General features: G+C 43.2%; 1 protein-coding gene across 1 annotated transcript in view; it reads left to right on the top strand.

Moving 5' to 3' along the window:
- Nucleotides 1–8114: 8114 nt before the first annotated feature.
- The window catches only part of LPGAT1 (lysophosphatidylglycerol acyltransferase 1), a 67862-nt gene continuing 59519 nt past the window's right edge, over nucleotides 8115–16457 (top strand). The window contains exons 1-2 of the mRNA XM_074168511.1: nucleotides 8115–8310; nucleotides 8747–9016. Coding sequence (XP_074024612.1) covers nucleotides 8779–9016 — 238 coding nt within the window. The 5' untranslated portion in view covers nucleotides 8115–8310; nucleotides 8747–8778. The remainder of the gene's footprint in view (nucleotides 8311–8746; nucleotides 9017–16457) is intronic.

Below are 16457 nucleotides of genomic sequence, written 5' to 3'. Positions count from 1 at the left end.
GCATATGGCATTGTAAGACAAGGGGTTTATATGCTGTGTTAAATGGTGCTAAATTGGGGAAGATTGTGTGGTTTGTGTTTGTTTGGTTTTTTTTTTAATAGACCTCAGTCCTGATCAAATTTCAGTGATAGTATTTATTTTACAATATCTGCTTCCTAGAAATGCTCAGTGGACCTTGGATCAGACCTGATTAGTTTGTCCCCAGTTCTTCAGTCAAACTGGGATGGATCTTTGCACTTTGCACAGTGCTCTTTGAAGTTACTGGAATTCAGCACATGGACAAATAGACTCCCCCACAAAAGCTGCTGTTGTTGTTACATTGGACTTCTTATTTTCTTTTTCAACTAGAAAAAACCTCCACTTTTCTGAAACATCAATATTAATTCTAGCTGTAATGATATAGAGTCCAACAAACATAGGACGGATGAAGTGGTCTGAATGCCTCTTTAATTTTATAACAAGCAATTCACTAGGTATTTAAGTGTGAGAATCATCTTACTAACAACGATAAGTATTTATTTAGTTCTCTTGCATTTGCGTTTTGATCTACAAACACTGACTGGATGTTGATAAGAGCTTACCAAAACCCAAGTCAGTCAGGCTGGTAAATGTTGACTTGAAATGAACTTGAATCGGTTTGAAGAAAATAGGAGCTTCATCTGATGACTGACCTCACAGCATGAGATCTTTATGATTGGAACCATGCAGTGTAGTGCTTAATTTGGCAATGGAGAAAAACATTGGAGATTAATTCAGTGCAGTCATTTTTACGACTTTTTTTTTTTTTTAAAATGGCTAATCACAAAACACTGTGATAGCTAGAAAATGTTAGGAGCCCAAACAGCCCAAAGGCAGGTTGTCTTCATCTTTGTGTTTGTACTGTGCTTCCATGTGCGAAGTTTATGGGCTTATAAAAGTGTTGCAAAGTGCAAGCTTATATATAATCAGCATATCATCATTGCCCAAAGTAATATGATTCTGTAGATACGATTTAACTAAATCAATCTGTCACGGATAAAAGATTTCATAACCAACCTAACACAGACATTAAAGATTCAATAAGTGGTTGGAGTAACTCTAGAGCTCCTTTCTTTAAAAAAAAACAAAACAACTGCAAACAAGCCCCAGACAAACCAAAAGCAAACCTTCAGCTCAAACTTACCTCGGTGACAGTAGTGTCAATAGGTGAAAAACACCCGTGTAACTGAGATGAGAGCCCAGCTTTGTCGTGCTCTACTTAAGCTGCCCATTGATTGACGCACACACAGAGTATGGCAGAAGCATGTTACACGCAGTAACAAATGGAAGTGCTGCTCGCTGACCATCTGGTCGCATTGCAGTGTTTGTTATCCATCTTTAATAAGTGCTCTCTGTTGAAGTCTTTGGTTTAGTTTCAATGAGAAATTAAACACCTCAAAACATCTGAATTATTCAGCTCACAGTTACAGGCATTGGTGTGGGAAATTTCAGTACGGTATGAAATAGCATTGTAATAGCAGGAACAACAGGTTTTGTGCTTTTGGGAGATGTATATGTTAGGTTATTGCGAAGTTGAGAGTCATATCAAAAAGTCATATCATATAACAAATCTGAGACTCAAGGTATTGTCCCTCTATGGTTAATGCCAAGTTCTTGTTTATCTTATACCCTTGTGAAAATTGTAGCCAGAAAAGGGAACTTAAGTTACTTCAATCTCCTTAGACATGCAGAAGTTATCTATTCTGTTTTTTCATCTTTCTTACAAAAGGCGAAGGTCATGAGCAAAGATGAGCGTGCTGTTCTCATCCAGCTCCACACTTCCTTGATTTGGTCTTCTTAATGCTGTAGAAAGAGTAAGTACATTCAGACAATAATCTACCCAAATTCTTTTTGGGTGATCAGGATAGCCTTGACTGAAGCATCATATGGTTTGGTTCACCCCCTGTAACTTATAATTAGAATCTCTTTAGATCCTTTGTGCTAGAAGCAGTACAGATGCTGGTTATCACACTGCTTTTGTGCTACAAAGGAAATAAATGTGTCCAAAAGCAGTTAAAAACAAACCTTTGACAAATCATAAGTAACAGAGTACTTCTCAATTTTAGAATGTAATCTCCACCTGAAAAAGGTGTTTATGTGTGTCCATACCCAGCAAATCTATTTTGACACTGCCTTGGCCTCAGGAAACAGCTGGAAAGCACGATAGTTAAGAGTTGGCTATCAAATGGGACCAGAAATACATTCCCATAGAGAGCGCCCAACTACGTTGCCCAATGAAACTGAGCAGCAGTAACCCAACAGATGAGCTCAATCTGAAGTGCAGAGCAGGGAGAGCGCAGTACATGTGCTCTTGAGAGTTCTCCCTCTATATAGATCCATTTTGCTGCGGGATTTACTAGACGGAGTGATGGGACCGTCGCCAGACCCAGCATTAGATGTGAGTGGTCTCTCTTCCCCAGTAGCACACTTGATAACGTGTACTTGTCCTGATTTAGCATAGCTATAGACAGTCTTCCGTGTTGTATGGCCTCCTTGGCTATGGCTCGGCTTGCTCCCCCCAGAAGCTCTGTGTTGAATTTTAATTTTTACTTTATCTTGGACAGAATTTGAAGCACTGCACTGGAGTAGAACATGAGGGGATGTTTCCCCACTGGAGCCAGAGTTTGTTCTTCTGTCTGTGCCTAACTATATAAAATTCCCTAGACCAAAATTACAAATGCAATAATACCTGGTTCTAAAATGTTTACTTGGTCTCATTTAGGCTTATAAAATTTTTTGAATGAAATATAAACTCGAACTAAGTAACAATCCAACTTGTGTAATATTTAATGATTTCTGATTAAAAAAAAACAAACCCAAACAAAACAGAGCTGGGGTCGAACAACATGACACTACTACTTCAATACTGTTTTTATTTACTCAGAAGAAATACCTTTTGTTTAGTCTCTCTGACCTTAGCAGTAACTTTTTGGTTTCTTTGGTTTATTTGGTTGTGTGTTTATAAGATTGTTTAAAAACAGGGACTCTTCTTTGCCACCTTCTCCCAGGAAAAAAATGGCTTTAAAAGAACTCAAAGCCTTAACTTGGCATCCTGCAGTCTAGTTAGAGCTAGCACTGTCTGAGGTCTGATGTCAACACAAGCTAGTGGCAGGGGGGAAGGGGGGGAGCGTGCATTTATCACAAGCCTGAAATTTTTGGTCACATTTGTGACATATTTTCTCTGAGGCCTTTAATTTTTTAATGCGAAAAAACTTACTCTCATCCAAGAGCTTAAAATATTAGCAAAAATGAGCAAAACTGACAACTCTGTATGCCAGAACCATAGGAACTGGCAAGGCTGACTCGTCTGCAGCTGCCCGGCGTTGGTGAGGGGTACTGGATGTGGAATCTGGGGGGTATGGGCGGAAGAGGGGGAGGCAAGGGAAGGGAAGAGAGCCTGGTAGGGGACTGAGCCCCGTGTCAGGTCACTTAGTCTTTTTACATAAATACAGGAATGTAACAAGTGCTAAAAGTCAATACCACAATTTACTTCCATTTTAATGGCTCCTTCATGTTACCCTGAAGTGTCCTTAAAAGAATTAAGATGCAAATAAAAACATCTTTGACCAAAAGGTCAAGTAGTCTGACAATGTTTGCTTCCTGGAAAAAAAATCAGAAAAGGAAGATGGCTTGGCTTTTGCATTTTGCCTGTGACAAATGGATGGGAGTCATCAAAAGGAACTCGTGTATCTAAAAAGATTACTGGAAGTAGAGCTTTTAAAAAGCGTGGTCTACTGTTGGATGAGTAAGGGAAAGGGCGTAAGAAGAGCTTGCCACTGAAGATCAAGGGACTTTAACAAGCACGTTTCATCCATTCCTCCTGAGGGTACAGCTGGTAGAGATGGAGGGACTGATGCTCCGCTTTAAATTTAAGAATTTACTTGGAGAATGAAGGTGATTTTTGCCTCTTACACAGAGGACGTAATGGAAGCTAATGTTACAGAACGTTTGGGAAGGTTTAACTGTTATTATGAAAATTAATGAAAAGTTTAATGTTCTGAAGACAGCAATGCAAAAATCTTCCACACCAAAGTATTTGACACTCTGTAAAGCAGCTCAGAATTGGAGGTTAAAATTTAATCATATCTTTTGGGGTTTTTGTTGTGGTTTTTTTTTTTTTAAAGGGCCAATAACTTCCTGTCTCTTGTTTAAATTTTTTTTCCTTAATGTTCTTTTACCTTCTTTCTTTATTGCAGCCTATAGAAAACATAGTTCTTCTTTAAACTGCTATTTTTCCAAATCCAATGCTAACTACTTGATTCACCTGAGATGCTTTCTGGATTATGCTCCCTTGAGTATATGCCCTGTTTCATGTTTTGTGTCTTCCAGCAGTCTGTGCTCTGCACGTGCTCCCATCTTTGTAGTTCACAATGGCAGTTTTGTCTATTTTCATCTTTTCTGTCATGCTAATTTTTTAAAATAAAGTTTTATACAATCTCCTAAGTAGCAGGTTGCTCAGAGAGGTTAGAAACAGTAGTTTTCTGCTCTGTAGCATTTCTGAGATTTCTCAGGCTGTTTTCTTGTCTTTGTTGTCTGTACGACAGGCCTTTATGTTTTTTTTTTAAAGGCAGTTTTGGTTTTAGTGTCATCAGCACACAAGTGCATCCTCCTAACCCTTTTTTTCTCTGGCCATATGGCATCTCTGACTTCAGTTTGCTAAAGGAAAGCAAGCAGGGAAACCTGATCGAATCTGGTTGGGACAAACGAGCAGCTTTTTATTTCCCCAATCTTTGACCCAGGCGGAGGTTCAAAAGCATTCCAAAACTTGCTGTTTCTGAACTCCAGAAACAAATCTTTTAGTTGGTTCAGTGTTTACAGCTTTGAACCTGGATTTCATTATGGTTATCCCTGCCTCTGTGACTCGCAGACTACTTGAACATCTGCAATGCCTTCCCTCCTCGCAGCTATGCTCGCAGGCAGCTCTAATGCTACGGCAAACTCTGAATGCAAATACATGCCGCTGAACGGTGGCGTATGAGAATGACAGCAGCTAATCACTTCTTGAAGTGTACCTAGAGACAAAAAACGTTATCTTCTTCAAAAGTCTCTCCAGGAGTTTATGACTAAAACCTGACTTGAATCTTGCAGCCAGCCAGAGTGATCAAATCCAGCCTGTGTGAATTCAGAATCTTCCAGACTCTGCAGCTTCCTTGCAGTAACCTATATGCTGTTTAGGGTAAATTTTTACAGTAACTGAATGTAACATGTATGTTTGCTTATTACTGTATAGCATCCCTACCTCAGTAATAACATCTTTTTCCTTCTCGTAGGCAGGAATAAGCCCAACCTTCTTTTTCTGTGTTTTTGGTCTGTAGGTTTTTTTGGAGGTGAATGGGAGACAACTCCAATATTTAATTACCTGCTCCAGCAATCCTTGACATGAGTTAATCACCTCATGTTATCAATGTTAGCATCTGTATCTACCAGTTAATAAGCATATTAAAGTGTATTTTTACAATGATCAGTAGTGACATCCCTGTTACTATGTCCACGAGGCTGGATGTCCAGGGGCGTATTCGGTCAAAAATATACATGAACTTTAGAGAAATTGTTGAAAAGGCCACAAATTGAGAGTTGCATATATTAATCTTTTCCCTTTTTTTTGCATTTATAACAATAAACAAAAGCTCATGAAACTCAGAGATTATGAGGAATTGCTTCCAAAAATCAGAATTAAAAAAAGAAAAAAAAATATCCAAAAACCAGTTGTGAAACTGGTGAGCTTCATTGTTAACAGTTATTGACCAGATGAAAAAAAGATTTCTACTTAGTCGTTTCCATCTTTTTGTTTGCAGTAAGGGCACATACATACGCATACATGTTACTTCATACTAGAAAGGATTCTTCAGAGGCTTGCACAGGATGGCAGGCACCAGGCTTCTCAAGATCCATGAGGGGTATTACGTTGTGCGTGCTTCCTAGGACTTGGGTTGTCCATGTGAAGGCCAGGAAATGAGGAATAGGGGTGGGTCTTTGCTACTAGCTCATTCAGCAAAATGCTAAACCACAGTTTCCTAAGGTTTAAGGCAGTCACTCTGACAAAGAATGCTTTGTACGCCTGCTTCCCCATGTGCAATTCCTTTCTGCAATATAAATTGCCTAATTCATTAGTTGTCTAACATAATTTCTGTAGTCTCTCATTTTGATTTATCAGTTTTGAGAATATTATTCCAAACTGTACAGTGTGAATAAAATTGAGGTACCAAATCTTATAAAAATAAATTATAATTCATGTTTTTTCATCTTGGGATAATATAAAAACAGGGCTTCATTTTGCTGTTGGGATGTAAGAATTAAAATGTAACTTTAATTATGGCCTGAAATTTGTCCTTTTTCTACCCAAGGATTTTGGAGCAAAGTTTTGCTGAGGATAAATTCAAGTGTACGCCCAGGGTTTTCCTCATGAGATATAAACGGAAAAAAACTAAACCAAACCCCAGGTCTTACCGAAGCTGGTAACGCTTCAGAGCAGCTCCAGCTGACTCCATAATGATTACTGTGTGCAACTGTCAGATTTAACCTAGTAATAAAAATAACATAGACAGAAAAACACTCTCACTTGGAAACATTTATGCAAGCTGTGTCCTTTTTGTCAAGAAGGTCAACAGTTTTGTTGTGTTTTGTTTTGCTGAAATAGAACACGGTGGCATTATTTGGTTGTTTGCGTTTTTAAATTCTCAAATGAAATTTATCTGCAATAACAACTTTGTTTTCTTCCTGGAATGGAGGTTGGGATTTAATTTCGTTGATGGTACAGTCATCTCCGAAGACTCATTGTCTAGGAAACAGTGGACTAGCTTTATGCATGGCATGGTTTGTATGTGAAAAGTGATACGTTTTCCAGTCTATGTATTACGGTTTTGAAAAGGTGGGCTGACATTGCTCTTCAAGGCCTGTACGGGGGTTACAGAGAAGACAGGAGCAGGCTTGTATCTGCCGGGCACCGTAAACGGACGAGAGGCAACAGTCCTGTATCGCCACAAGGGATGATGCAGTTACACGGAAGGCAGAAATTCCTCACCCTGGAGTGGTTTGGTGGGGGCGCAGGTTGTCCGGGGGGAGGGCTGTGGGGGCTCCCCCCTCTGCTGCCTCTGGGCCTGCCCTGAGGGGGAGCGGGGCTCGGGCCAAGTGTCGCTGCAACGCGATGGCAGATCTCTGGTCTGGAGAGATGGTGAGAAGACGGTGTTTGCAGCTGCAGGAGAGGGATGAAAGAGAAAAGCGGATACATAAAAAGCCTGTGAAAGGGACTTAAGACTATAGGGACAAAACAAGTTGCTGATGTCCTGGGCAAGAGCATCTCTCTGGTGGTGCTGAGGGCACCTGTGACTTCACCCTTTTACCCAACTTCAACTTAAAAAGAGCTGCGAAGGGGGATTAAACCAGCTGGTCGCCGAAGCGCCTGACCGCACCGTGCTGCTCCCGGGCCGTCCCGGCCTCGCACCTCCGGGCCGGGAGCAGAGCGCCCTGCGGGGCCGCCTCAGGGCCAGCCCCCGCCCCTGCCCCCTCCGCGGAGCGCGGGCAGCCCGGGGGCCGGCTCGGCAGGCGCTGCCGGGGGCGTGGGGAGCCGCCAGCCGCGCAGCGGGGCCCCCCTCCGCTCCTCTCCGCGCTGCCGAGCGTGTGTGCGGGGGCGGGGGGCGCAGCCGCCCGCGCTCTCCAGCGGGGGGCGGCGCTCGCTGCAGCGCCGTCCCCGCTTCTCGGCAGCGGGCGGTCACGGCGGACACGCAGCCGGCGGGGGCGGGGAGGGCGGCCGCAGCGGCCGGCATGAACCCCCGGCGGCCCGCGGCGGGGACAGAGGCGGCGATGCCGAGGTACGGACCCTGCGCGGGTCGGGCTCCCGCCCCCAACAGGTGCAGGGTCCTCCCCCCGCCCGCGGCACCCGCCTGTCCTTGCGGGGCCGGGGCTCGGCGCGGTCCCGCCCGCGGAGCGCTGAGGCGCGCAGGGAGGGGAAGGGTAAGGGAGGGAACGGGGTTCCAGGCCCGGCCCGGCCCGGCCCGGCCCGGCCCGGCTGCCGGCGCGGGAGAACCGAGGTGAACCGGCGGTCTGCGCCTGCCCGCCCGCCCGGCCCGCCGCTCCCGCCTCCCCGCCCGCCGGCCCCCGCGCTCACGCCGCCCGCCCCCCTCTCTCCGCAGGGAGCCGCAGGGCGAGTAACGCTGCCGCGGCCGGGCCAGCCACCTCCGGGTCCATGAGCCGCCGCCAGCTGCCACCGCCAGCCGGGACTGCCGCCGCCACCGCCGGGCCCAGCTCCCCCAGCCCCGCCGCCTCTTCCGCCGCCGCTCTGCCGCCCTGCCGGAGGTGAGTCCCGCAGCCGGGCCCGCCGCCGCCCGCTCCCCTCAGCGCCGCCCGCGGGCCCCGGCTCCTGTCAGCCGCGCCGGGGCGGGGGGAGAAGCCGCCGGCAGCCGCGTTAGCGCCAGCGACCTTTTTTTGGGGGGGGGGGGGGGGGGGAAGATGGAGGCCGGCTGGGACCGTGCGGTGTGTCCCCCTCAGGGGGGAGCTACGGGCCGGGGTCCCTCGGAGCCCGCTGAGAAGAGGGGAGAGGAGGCGGCACCGGCCGGAGGGTCGCGCCGCTTCCTTCGTGCCCCCGCCTTGGAGCGGGGGTGGCGTCCCCCCCCGGTGACTAACGGCGGAGGCAGGAGCGGGCTGGGTCGGGGGCCGGCGGGCGGGCAGACTCGCCTGGGCTGGCCCGGCTCGGAAAGCGCTACCTGTGCCTTGTTTTTCCCTCTCTCCGCAGGACGGTCCCGCGCCCTCCGCTGTGAAGAGAGGATGGCCGTGACTCTAGAGCAGGCCCGGCGGGTGGGCTATACCTGCCTGAAAGCACTCCTCAGGTTCGCTTTTATGGTCGCCAATAACCTGGTGGCTATTCCGTCCTACGTCTTGTATTTAATTATGCTGCAGCCGCTCCGAGTGTTGGATAGTAAAAGCTTCTGGTATATCGAAGGAGTATTATTTAAGTGGCTTTTAGCTATGGTGGCGTCCTGGGGCTGGTGGGCAGGATATACAGGTAAGAACGTCTTATTAATTTAAAATCTACAAATATAAAGATGTAAATAAGTGTTAAAACAGATATTTTAGTGGGGGGGTATGTAGATATAGTGGATGTGGGGGATGTTTTTCTTTCAGGTTTCTTATACAGATGTGTTGTATTTCTGGATTGAGATACTGAGTATACTGAAAGGTTTTTTTTAAATCGTAGGTACAGACTTGTTATGTGTTAAATAAGAGTTCCTTAATTAGTATTTTGTCTTAGTATAATCAGAAATATGACTTTTGCCTAAGTATCTTCATCACTTTGTTTTAGCATTACATGAACCAGGTACATCTTCTCAAAAGTGAGTTGATTTGTACTGTGCCTGTAGTTGATAGAGCCAAACTTTTCTTTATTAAGTCTATGCGTCTCTAAATCATCTCCCCTTAAAACGCTCAGGATACAAGGCTAAGAAGTTTGACACAAAGCTCATGTCAGAAGAGTAGGTCTTCTGTTCCCTGCAACAGCGACTGTCTTTGCTGCTGCTTCAGAATGGAGAGAAACAGAGGGAACCTCTTTCATACAAATAGTGATATGCAATGTTTCTTCATTTACTGTTAGCAGAGCTAATTACAGAACCCATAGGATTTTTCCCCTCTGCATGCTTGCTTTGCAGTTATTATTGAACTTTTGCTTTTTAGTATTCATAGGCTCATCAAGGTGATGGACTGAACTGAAATATTAAGGAAGGCTCTAGTCTTGTCCTCGAATGCACTGATTTTCATCCTGGCTAGTGCACTTTGTGCAAGGAAGCAGCCATCAAGTCTTTTTATGTGCTTAGTCCTTGGAAAGGGGAGGAAATGAATCTACTGAGTGCAAAATACAAACAGCCCTCCTAAAATTCTTTCCCTCTCTTCTGCCCAGGCTGCATCCGCGGGTCTTGTCCATGTAAACAAGGAAAAAAAGGAATGGCAGCACACAGCTCTGGAGTCTTGTCAGACTCCTGATTAGTCAGAAAGTCAGTGTTCACCCAGATGGAGCGCTCTTTTTGTTAGGCTACAAGAGCTGAAGCCTCTGTGATAATGTGCCTTTTGGTACCCTCTCGTGTGCCTTTCCGAGATGCACAAAGTGTCTGTGGATACTCTAGGTGAGCTTCCAGTTCTTCTTAAGGAGATGGTGGCAGCAGCAAGCTAGACTCTGGTCTATTGGGCTAGAACTGTCGCAACACTGCACTGCTTCAAAATTGCCTTGCCTGGTACAGCTCAAGCTTTTCCAGATACGCTGTTTTAAAAATCTTTTTATATGTTTGTATTTGCTTGTTAAAAGAAGTCCACATAGTACTTGCAGTGGCGGGTCTATTTTTAAAAATCTGCTTTATGCCTTAAAGCGCAAAGGCCTTCCAGAAGGAAGGACTGACTTTCAAGGCATCATGTGTATTCTTAATTGGAAATGGGAAAGTTTATGGGCATAATGGTAATGTTAAAGTCATACAGCATATGACCCCAGGGATTCGCTGTGTGTATTGAACATGCTAGTTAAAATTCAAGCCGTTGTCCCATGACGATACGATTGTCAATTTCTGAAAGCAGTTTCCTTGGGATAGTTTTACTGCTGACTGCAGAACTGTGTGGTTTCTTTTGCCTATTGCTTGGAAAGTGGTCTTAGCATGAGCTGCATATCCTAGAGTCTTCCTGAAGCATCTGTTGATTGGTGTTGCTGATGTACCTTGACAACTTGAAATCCTTTGTTTTACAGTCTTGAAATGTCTTAGTATGTTTGTTTGAAGTGTCGTTTGCAAACAGCTACACAGAAGTGTTTTCTGGGATGGTGTATGGGTAAGGAGGCCCGTCTTTTTGCTTTTCACTATAAAGCATGGCTTTTGTTTTGGGGAGGATTTTAAGCAAACGCTTGTACAAATTCTCAGTTTAAATATATTTTATTTGATACAAAGACATACTGAAAGCTACAAAATAGAAAAAATAGCTTCTTTCTTTCTTTCTTCACCCTCATCAGTGCTCACCACCAAATGCAAAACAAACCTGGAAAGCGTATCTTTTGGACTTCAACATATGTAGACAGAGTAATTTGTATATCTGTTTCCAGATTGATAGATTTATAAAATACTGTTGCTAGGTCCCCTCTTTTTATACAGTACAATATAACTAATTCGGAACTGAAATACTAATTTGTTAGAGTTGATGTCTAAGACTTGCAGTGGTGCATCTGGAAGAGACATTGCGCCAGAATTATTCTTTTTTCAATTCCAAAAACTAAGTCATGGATGGGCTTCAATATGTTCCATCTTTGCAAAAGTAAATACAAGATAGTAGGTGTGTGTGGGTACATTGAGAAGATTAAGGATTTTTCTTTTCTTTTGAGTAGCAGAGCAGTTGGCGAGTTGGGGTTTTTTTTTTGGTTTTTCTTCTTGATTGAGAGGGTAACCAGCTAAATAAGTTCACTTATCTTTTAATTGGAGGTAATGTTCTGCATCAGTTGTCTTGAAAGTGTACTACAGTTTTTTAAATTTATTTACTTTTTCCCCTTCCGAGCTTGAGTCATCTGTTGGGTGAGAAGTGACATAAACCATTTGTAATTAGGGCCCTAAACTCAGTCTGCGAAGTAGATTCAGGATGGACTTTTTTTCCCCCTCTGTAAGTTTGTACGTAATGTGTAGGAGAGAGCTCAACACCAGATGAAGAAAATATGGTGAGTGCTAGATTTTCCTTTTAGGCTTTGCTGCTGTTGTGTAATTGTTGGTATGTTTTATTGAATAAAGCTGGAAGAGCTGAGGAAAATTCATGAACTAGGTCTGCCCTTCTACTCCCCGCCCCACATAAACCTGTGTTTTCGTGCTAGGATCCTAGAGGATTTGTTACAGAAATTACATTATCTGTGTCTATATCAGCAGCTCTAATCTGTGCTTTTTGATAAACATAGCTGTTTCTCTTCGCAGACGTACTTGATGTTATGTAAAGAGATAGTGTGTGACTGGACAAGTGAAATAAAGAAAGGAATGGGAAGAGATACTGTAAAGGTCACTGTCCTTTCCCTAATCTTTTTCTTCTTAAGACGCAAGTATGAGAGAGAACTTGGATATAATTGGTTGCCTTTGATTTTTAAAGGGCAGAATATGATAAATATCTATGTTGTTCTCTTGAACTCTATAGTGTTTCTTATGAAAAGGAAAACTGCCTTTTTATGAAGAACGTTCAGATAGTCTAGTAATGTTATTTTATTTTTATATGCTTTCAGAAAGGCCTTCTTATAACTCTTCTAAGCCTTTTTCTGTTTTAAGGCTTTATGTATAAATGTACTGCTCTCGTTGTAGGAGCTGTTGAGTTAGGACACTCGGCACTTGCGTATTAGTGTGATTTGAAAGGCACCTTTGAATAACACTTCTAAACATTTTCCTGCATTTGTTGGAAGATGCCTTTTTTAGAATGCAAACTCAAGGGTGCTTGATCCTTTGTTGCAAATACCTTTTTTTCCCCTGTACTGTAATTTGTCATTTAATATACAAGCAAACCAGAAACCACGAAACAGTGCAGTAGATGTACTGGGAGGGAGATGGAGCACGTCTGTGGTGGTGAATTTCTGATGACCTCCTGCTCACCTACAAAACTAGTTTTAAAGCAACCATCTTCTAGATTTTAATTTCTTCGGGCAAGTAACTATTGCAGACTAAAGTTTAATATCCCTGTATCTAATCAAATTGCTAAAAATAGGGCTGCTGGAGAAAAGCTTGATTTGCTTAAATGCATTTAGACTATTTTGTTGTCTTCTGCTGTCTGAATGCAGAAGTAGCATTGTTGTGATATTGCACTTAGAAGTCTCTAGGACAGCAGAGTAATAGTTTAGCAGTGTAGTCCTGATACTTGTGATGCTCATCCTGTGCTTCACTCTGCTCCACACGGCTTGGTCCCGCTGTAGGGAGCGACGGTGCATGCTCAGCTGGTACCTCTGGTTGGGGATGGGGAGGAGCCGCTGGAGGATGAGTGTCCTCTGTCCACAGAAATGTCGGTGTGCTTCTGCCTGTCAGAGCACCAGGGGAGAGGTGTGTTGGATGTGGGCAGCAGGGTTGTGTGCATCTTGGGAGGGGGTTTCCTTCAGAGTTGTGCTTGGAATATTTCATACTCTGGCACTGAAGAGGACAACTTGACAAAACCTTCTGTTTCAGACTCATGCCAGCACACAGAGTCTTGCAATAACGTTGGACAGGCTGATGGGCTGATGAAAGGAAGAGTAATGCACCTCTGTTACCACCCACAAAAAAGTCTTAGTGGTGTGAATGTACTTGCTGCTATAATGATGCAGTGCTTAATAAAAAGTGGACTAATCCTGTGGTATTGCCTGTTACTGTTCTGTGTCAGCTGGGAAGGTGACATTTAAATAGTGTCTGTAACAATATTCTGGTTTTGTCAAGTGAGGAGAATTTCCCTTTCTTCATTCTTTGTTATTCAGCCAAGTAGAGTAAAACTGAGATTTGGATTTTTAGTTGTCTCCCTCTTCCTCCCAAGTGATTTAAAATTTATTGGCTAATTTGTATGTATGATTAAGTAGTGACCACTCTATAATTTTTTTTTCAGCAGTCATACTGTCTTTTTTTTTCTAATTTAAAATCTTCTTTTTTTCCATTTCATCAAGTCAATGGCCTCAACTCCTCTAGCCTTCTAAGAATGCAAATGTTTTTGTCTTCCAGAACTGTAAAAGATACAGGTGGAGTTGCTGTGACAGCACTTCCTCGGTGCAGACAGCATGCCCTGTCTGTGCTGCTTCTCACGACAGGTCGGTCCCTCTCCTCAGGCAGGAAGTGCAGCAGAAGCTGGAGAACAGCAGATAAAGTAAATTTTTTGCCCCAAATAAGGCAGGAGGTGTTATTTCAGGAGACCTATCTGTGCCTTTAATCCTGCCGTTGTTTTCTACTCTCCGCTGTTCCTACAGTGTGACTTATTTTTCTTTAGCTGGCGATATTTTGTTTTCAGGACTGATCACTACTCGTAGAGCTGGGCAGGGAGGGGTGTGGGGGAAACAATTTGTGCTTATGAGGTCAGGCAGTGTGTGAAATGGAGAAACAAAATTGTTTTGTGTTTTCTTTGAATGTGTAAAATACCTGATGTGACTCAGTGGATTTGGATATCAACATACCACACAAGTTTTTGGTTTATGGTTTATGCTATGACTATGTGTTGAGTTTCTAGGTAATCCATAGCTTAAATGCAGCTTTCTCTGATGTGTATGATTTGTACGTAGGTAATGCTGAGATCAAGCAGGGATCTTTGAGTTTATTTTGCTGTTTGTAAGAGGAAGTTTGTGTGTAATTTGTGAGCTGTCTTGATAAGAAAAGGTCAGAGTTGAATGAGTGGAGGACATCGGAGCTGTTTCTACCCTGGTCTCAGAGCAAAGGCTCAGTGTGACTTTGCGTAAGAGGAGGTAAGGAGTACAGTGAACTCACTGTCAACTTCTTTGTGCAAGTGATGTGTCTTGTTTGTCAAGAGTGCTCTACAGTGACCCTTGTCCTGTTTTAATAATATATAAAATCATACTATCTCCCTTTTTGGGCCATGAGCTACAGGCTTTACCATACTTTGTAGTTCATCTAGTGTCAGCAATGTGTTAAAAGTAGTAAAGCTTATATTTCATTTTCCTATCGTATCATTTAACTATAAAGGACCATTCCAAAAAATTAAGTGCTGTCGGAATTTGTAGAAATCTACTGCCTTCTAGCACAAGACTTAGAGTATAAGCACACACTGTTGGTTTTTTGCTAGTGATATTTTTGTTGTTTGTTGCTATTTATGTCCTTTTTTTTTTTTTTTTTTTTTGAGTGGGTTAGCTTCTGCTCCTGTTTCACCTACTGCGGATAATACAGAAGCTATTGCAAGCACACCAAATCTCTCACATCTGCCTAAGGATAGTAAGGGTCAAATTATTGAGGAACACCTATACAGAAAGGTGTGATTATTTACTTTTAAGTCCAGGAATGGCTGTGGGATGCTTCTGAATTAGCTTACATGCTAACAGCTAAAGGAGGACAAAGTTTTGGGAATTCTGGGTTCTATTCCTGCTTATGGCTGAGGTTGCTATTTTTAGGATGTGTTTTCATCCCTTCTAGTTCTTCTGGGCCTTTGTTTTTAGTGTATCTATTCACACTCGTCATCTTACTTCTCCCTTTGTTGCTGGTTGACTGCCTGAAAGGATATGACTAAGAATACCTGAGAGAGATGTGTCTGTTCTCTGTACCTTTTCTTGTTCTTTTTCTTGATTGTAGGCTTTTAGGAACCATGTGAAGTAATTACAGGAAAGCTTTTGTCCAGCTCTGATTTGGAGAAGCAAAATCTTAGGGAGTTAAGTTCTTTGTCCGCAAATTCTTTGTAGAGTGTATGAAGGAGGAATTTTTTTCCACTTCGACAGTGAGATCATGTCTGTATTGGAACATGTCAGAGATGATGCTTTTACGTCAGAGATGCAATTTCTCATTGTCATTTAATGTGACTGTTCTAAAGCATAGACATTTTAGAGCTTTTCATGGGAACTGGTGAAAAAATTGGATGTTTAATGTGGATAAAACCTATTTTCTCTGTCATTTTGTTCTGGAAACAGATGAACAGAATATATCACTTTCCCTTTCCCTGCTGGGTGTGTGTGAGGGACAGAGAAGTCTTGCCAAAGGTTAGTTTGGCAAGGTTTTAAGCAGCTGAAAACAGGATCTTAAAAATGTGAGAGTTGTGCAACCTTAATTAGACAGGGTAGTTAGTAAATCCTTTATGGAATATAAGCTTAGTGGTGTAACTTTCCAGTGTGAACTGAGCCAAAATACAGCTCCAAGATATGTAATCTGCTTGCGTTTATTACAGTGGAATATAAACTAATGCTTAAGATGACATGTCAAATGCGGGATTGCGTAGGCATGTAATTGCACTGCTGTTGCAGTCACCACAGTTCAGATAATAGCCCAGCCATTTGTATAAGCAGTTACTGAAATAAATAAGTCTAATATGTTTGCATTCCTAAAGATGTTCCGTGACACCAGTGAGGGGTTCACATATAAGGCTGCATTTTTTTTTTTTTTCTCCATCTATCCCCACAAGCGTTTCAAGCAGGGAGTGCCACTGAAGAAAGCCAGTCCCAGACTTTCAGACTCATCCTACCACTGCTGCTTCAGTTTTATTGGCCAGATATTTTAATGATTATGTAGTGATCTGGATCACGGCCCTGATCCACACTAAAACTACCCAGTTTTGCTGGGTGACTTATAAAACACAGTCTCTAACGCATTTCATTTTGCCGGTGTGGTGGAAGAAGAAGGTGAGTACAAATAGCAAAGGGAAAGAGGAAGGAGCTGCTTCTTTTGGTGACAGTACCAGCTTTAACATATTTGTTGAACTACTGCTTATGGTCCCAATTCAAGAAAGCAGTCCTGTGCAGGATAGGGCTTTGGTATGCGAATAAAATGTCACTGAAGTAGACTTCTTCACCT

This window comes from Numenius arquata, chromosome 2 (genome assembly GCF_964106895.1).
Source record: "Numenius arquata chromosome 2, bNumArq3.hap1.1, whole genome shotgun sequence".
NCBI lineage: Eukaryota > Metazoa > Chordata > Aves > Charadriiformes > Scolopacidae > Numenius > Numenius arquata.
The sequence above is the reverse complement of the archived record's forward strand: the minus strand, read 5'-3'. Positions and strand labels throughout refer to the sequence as shown.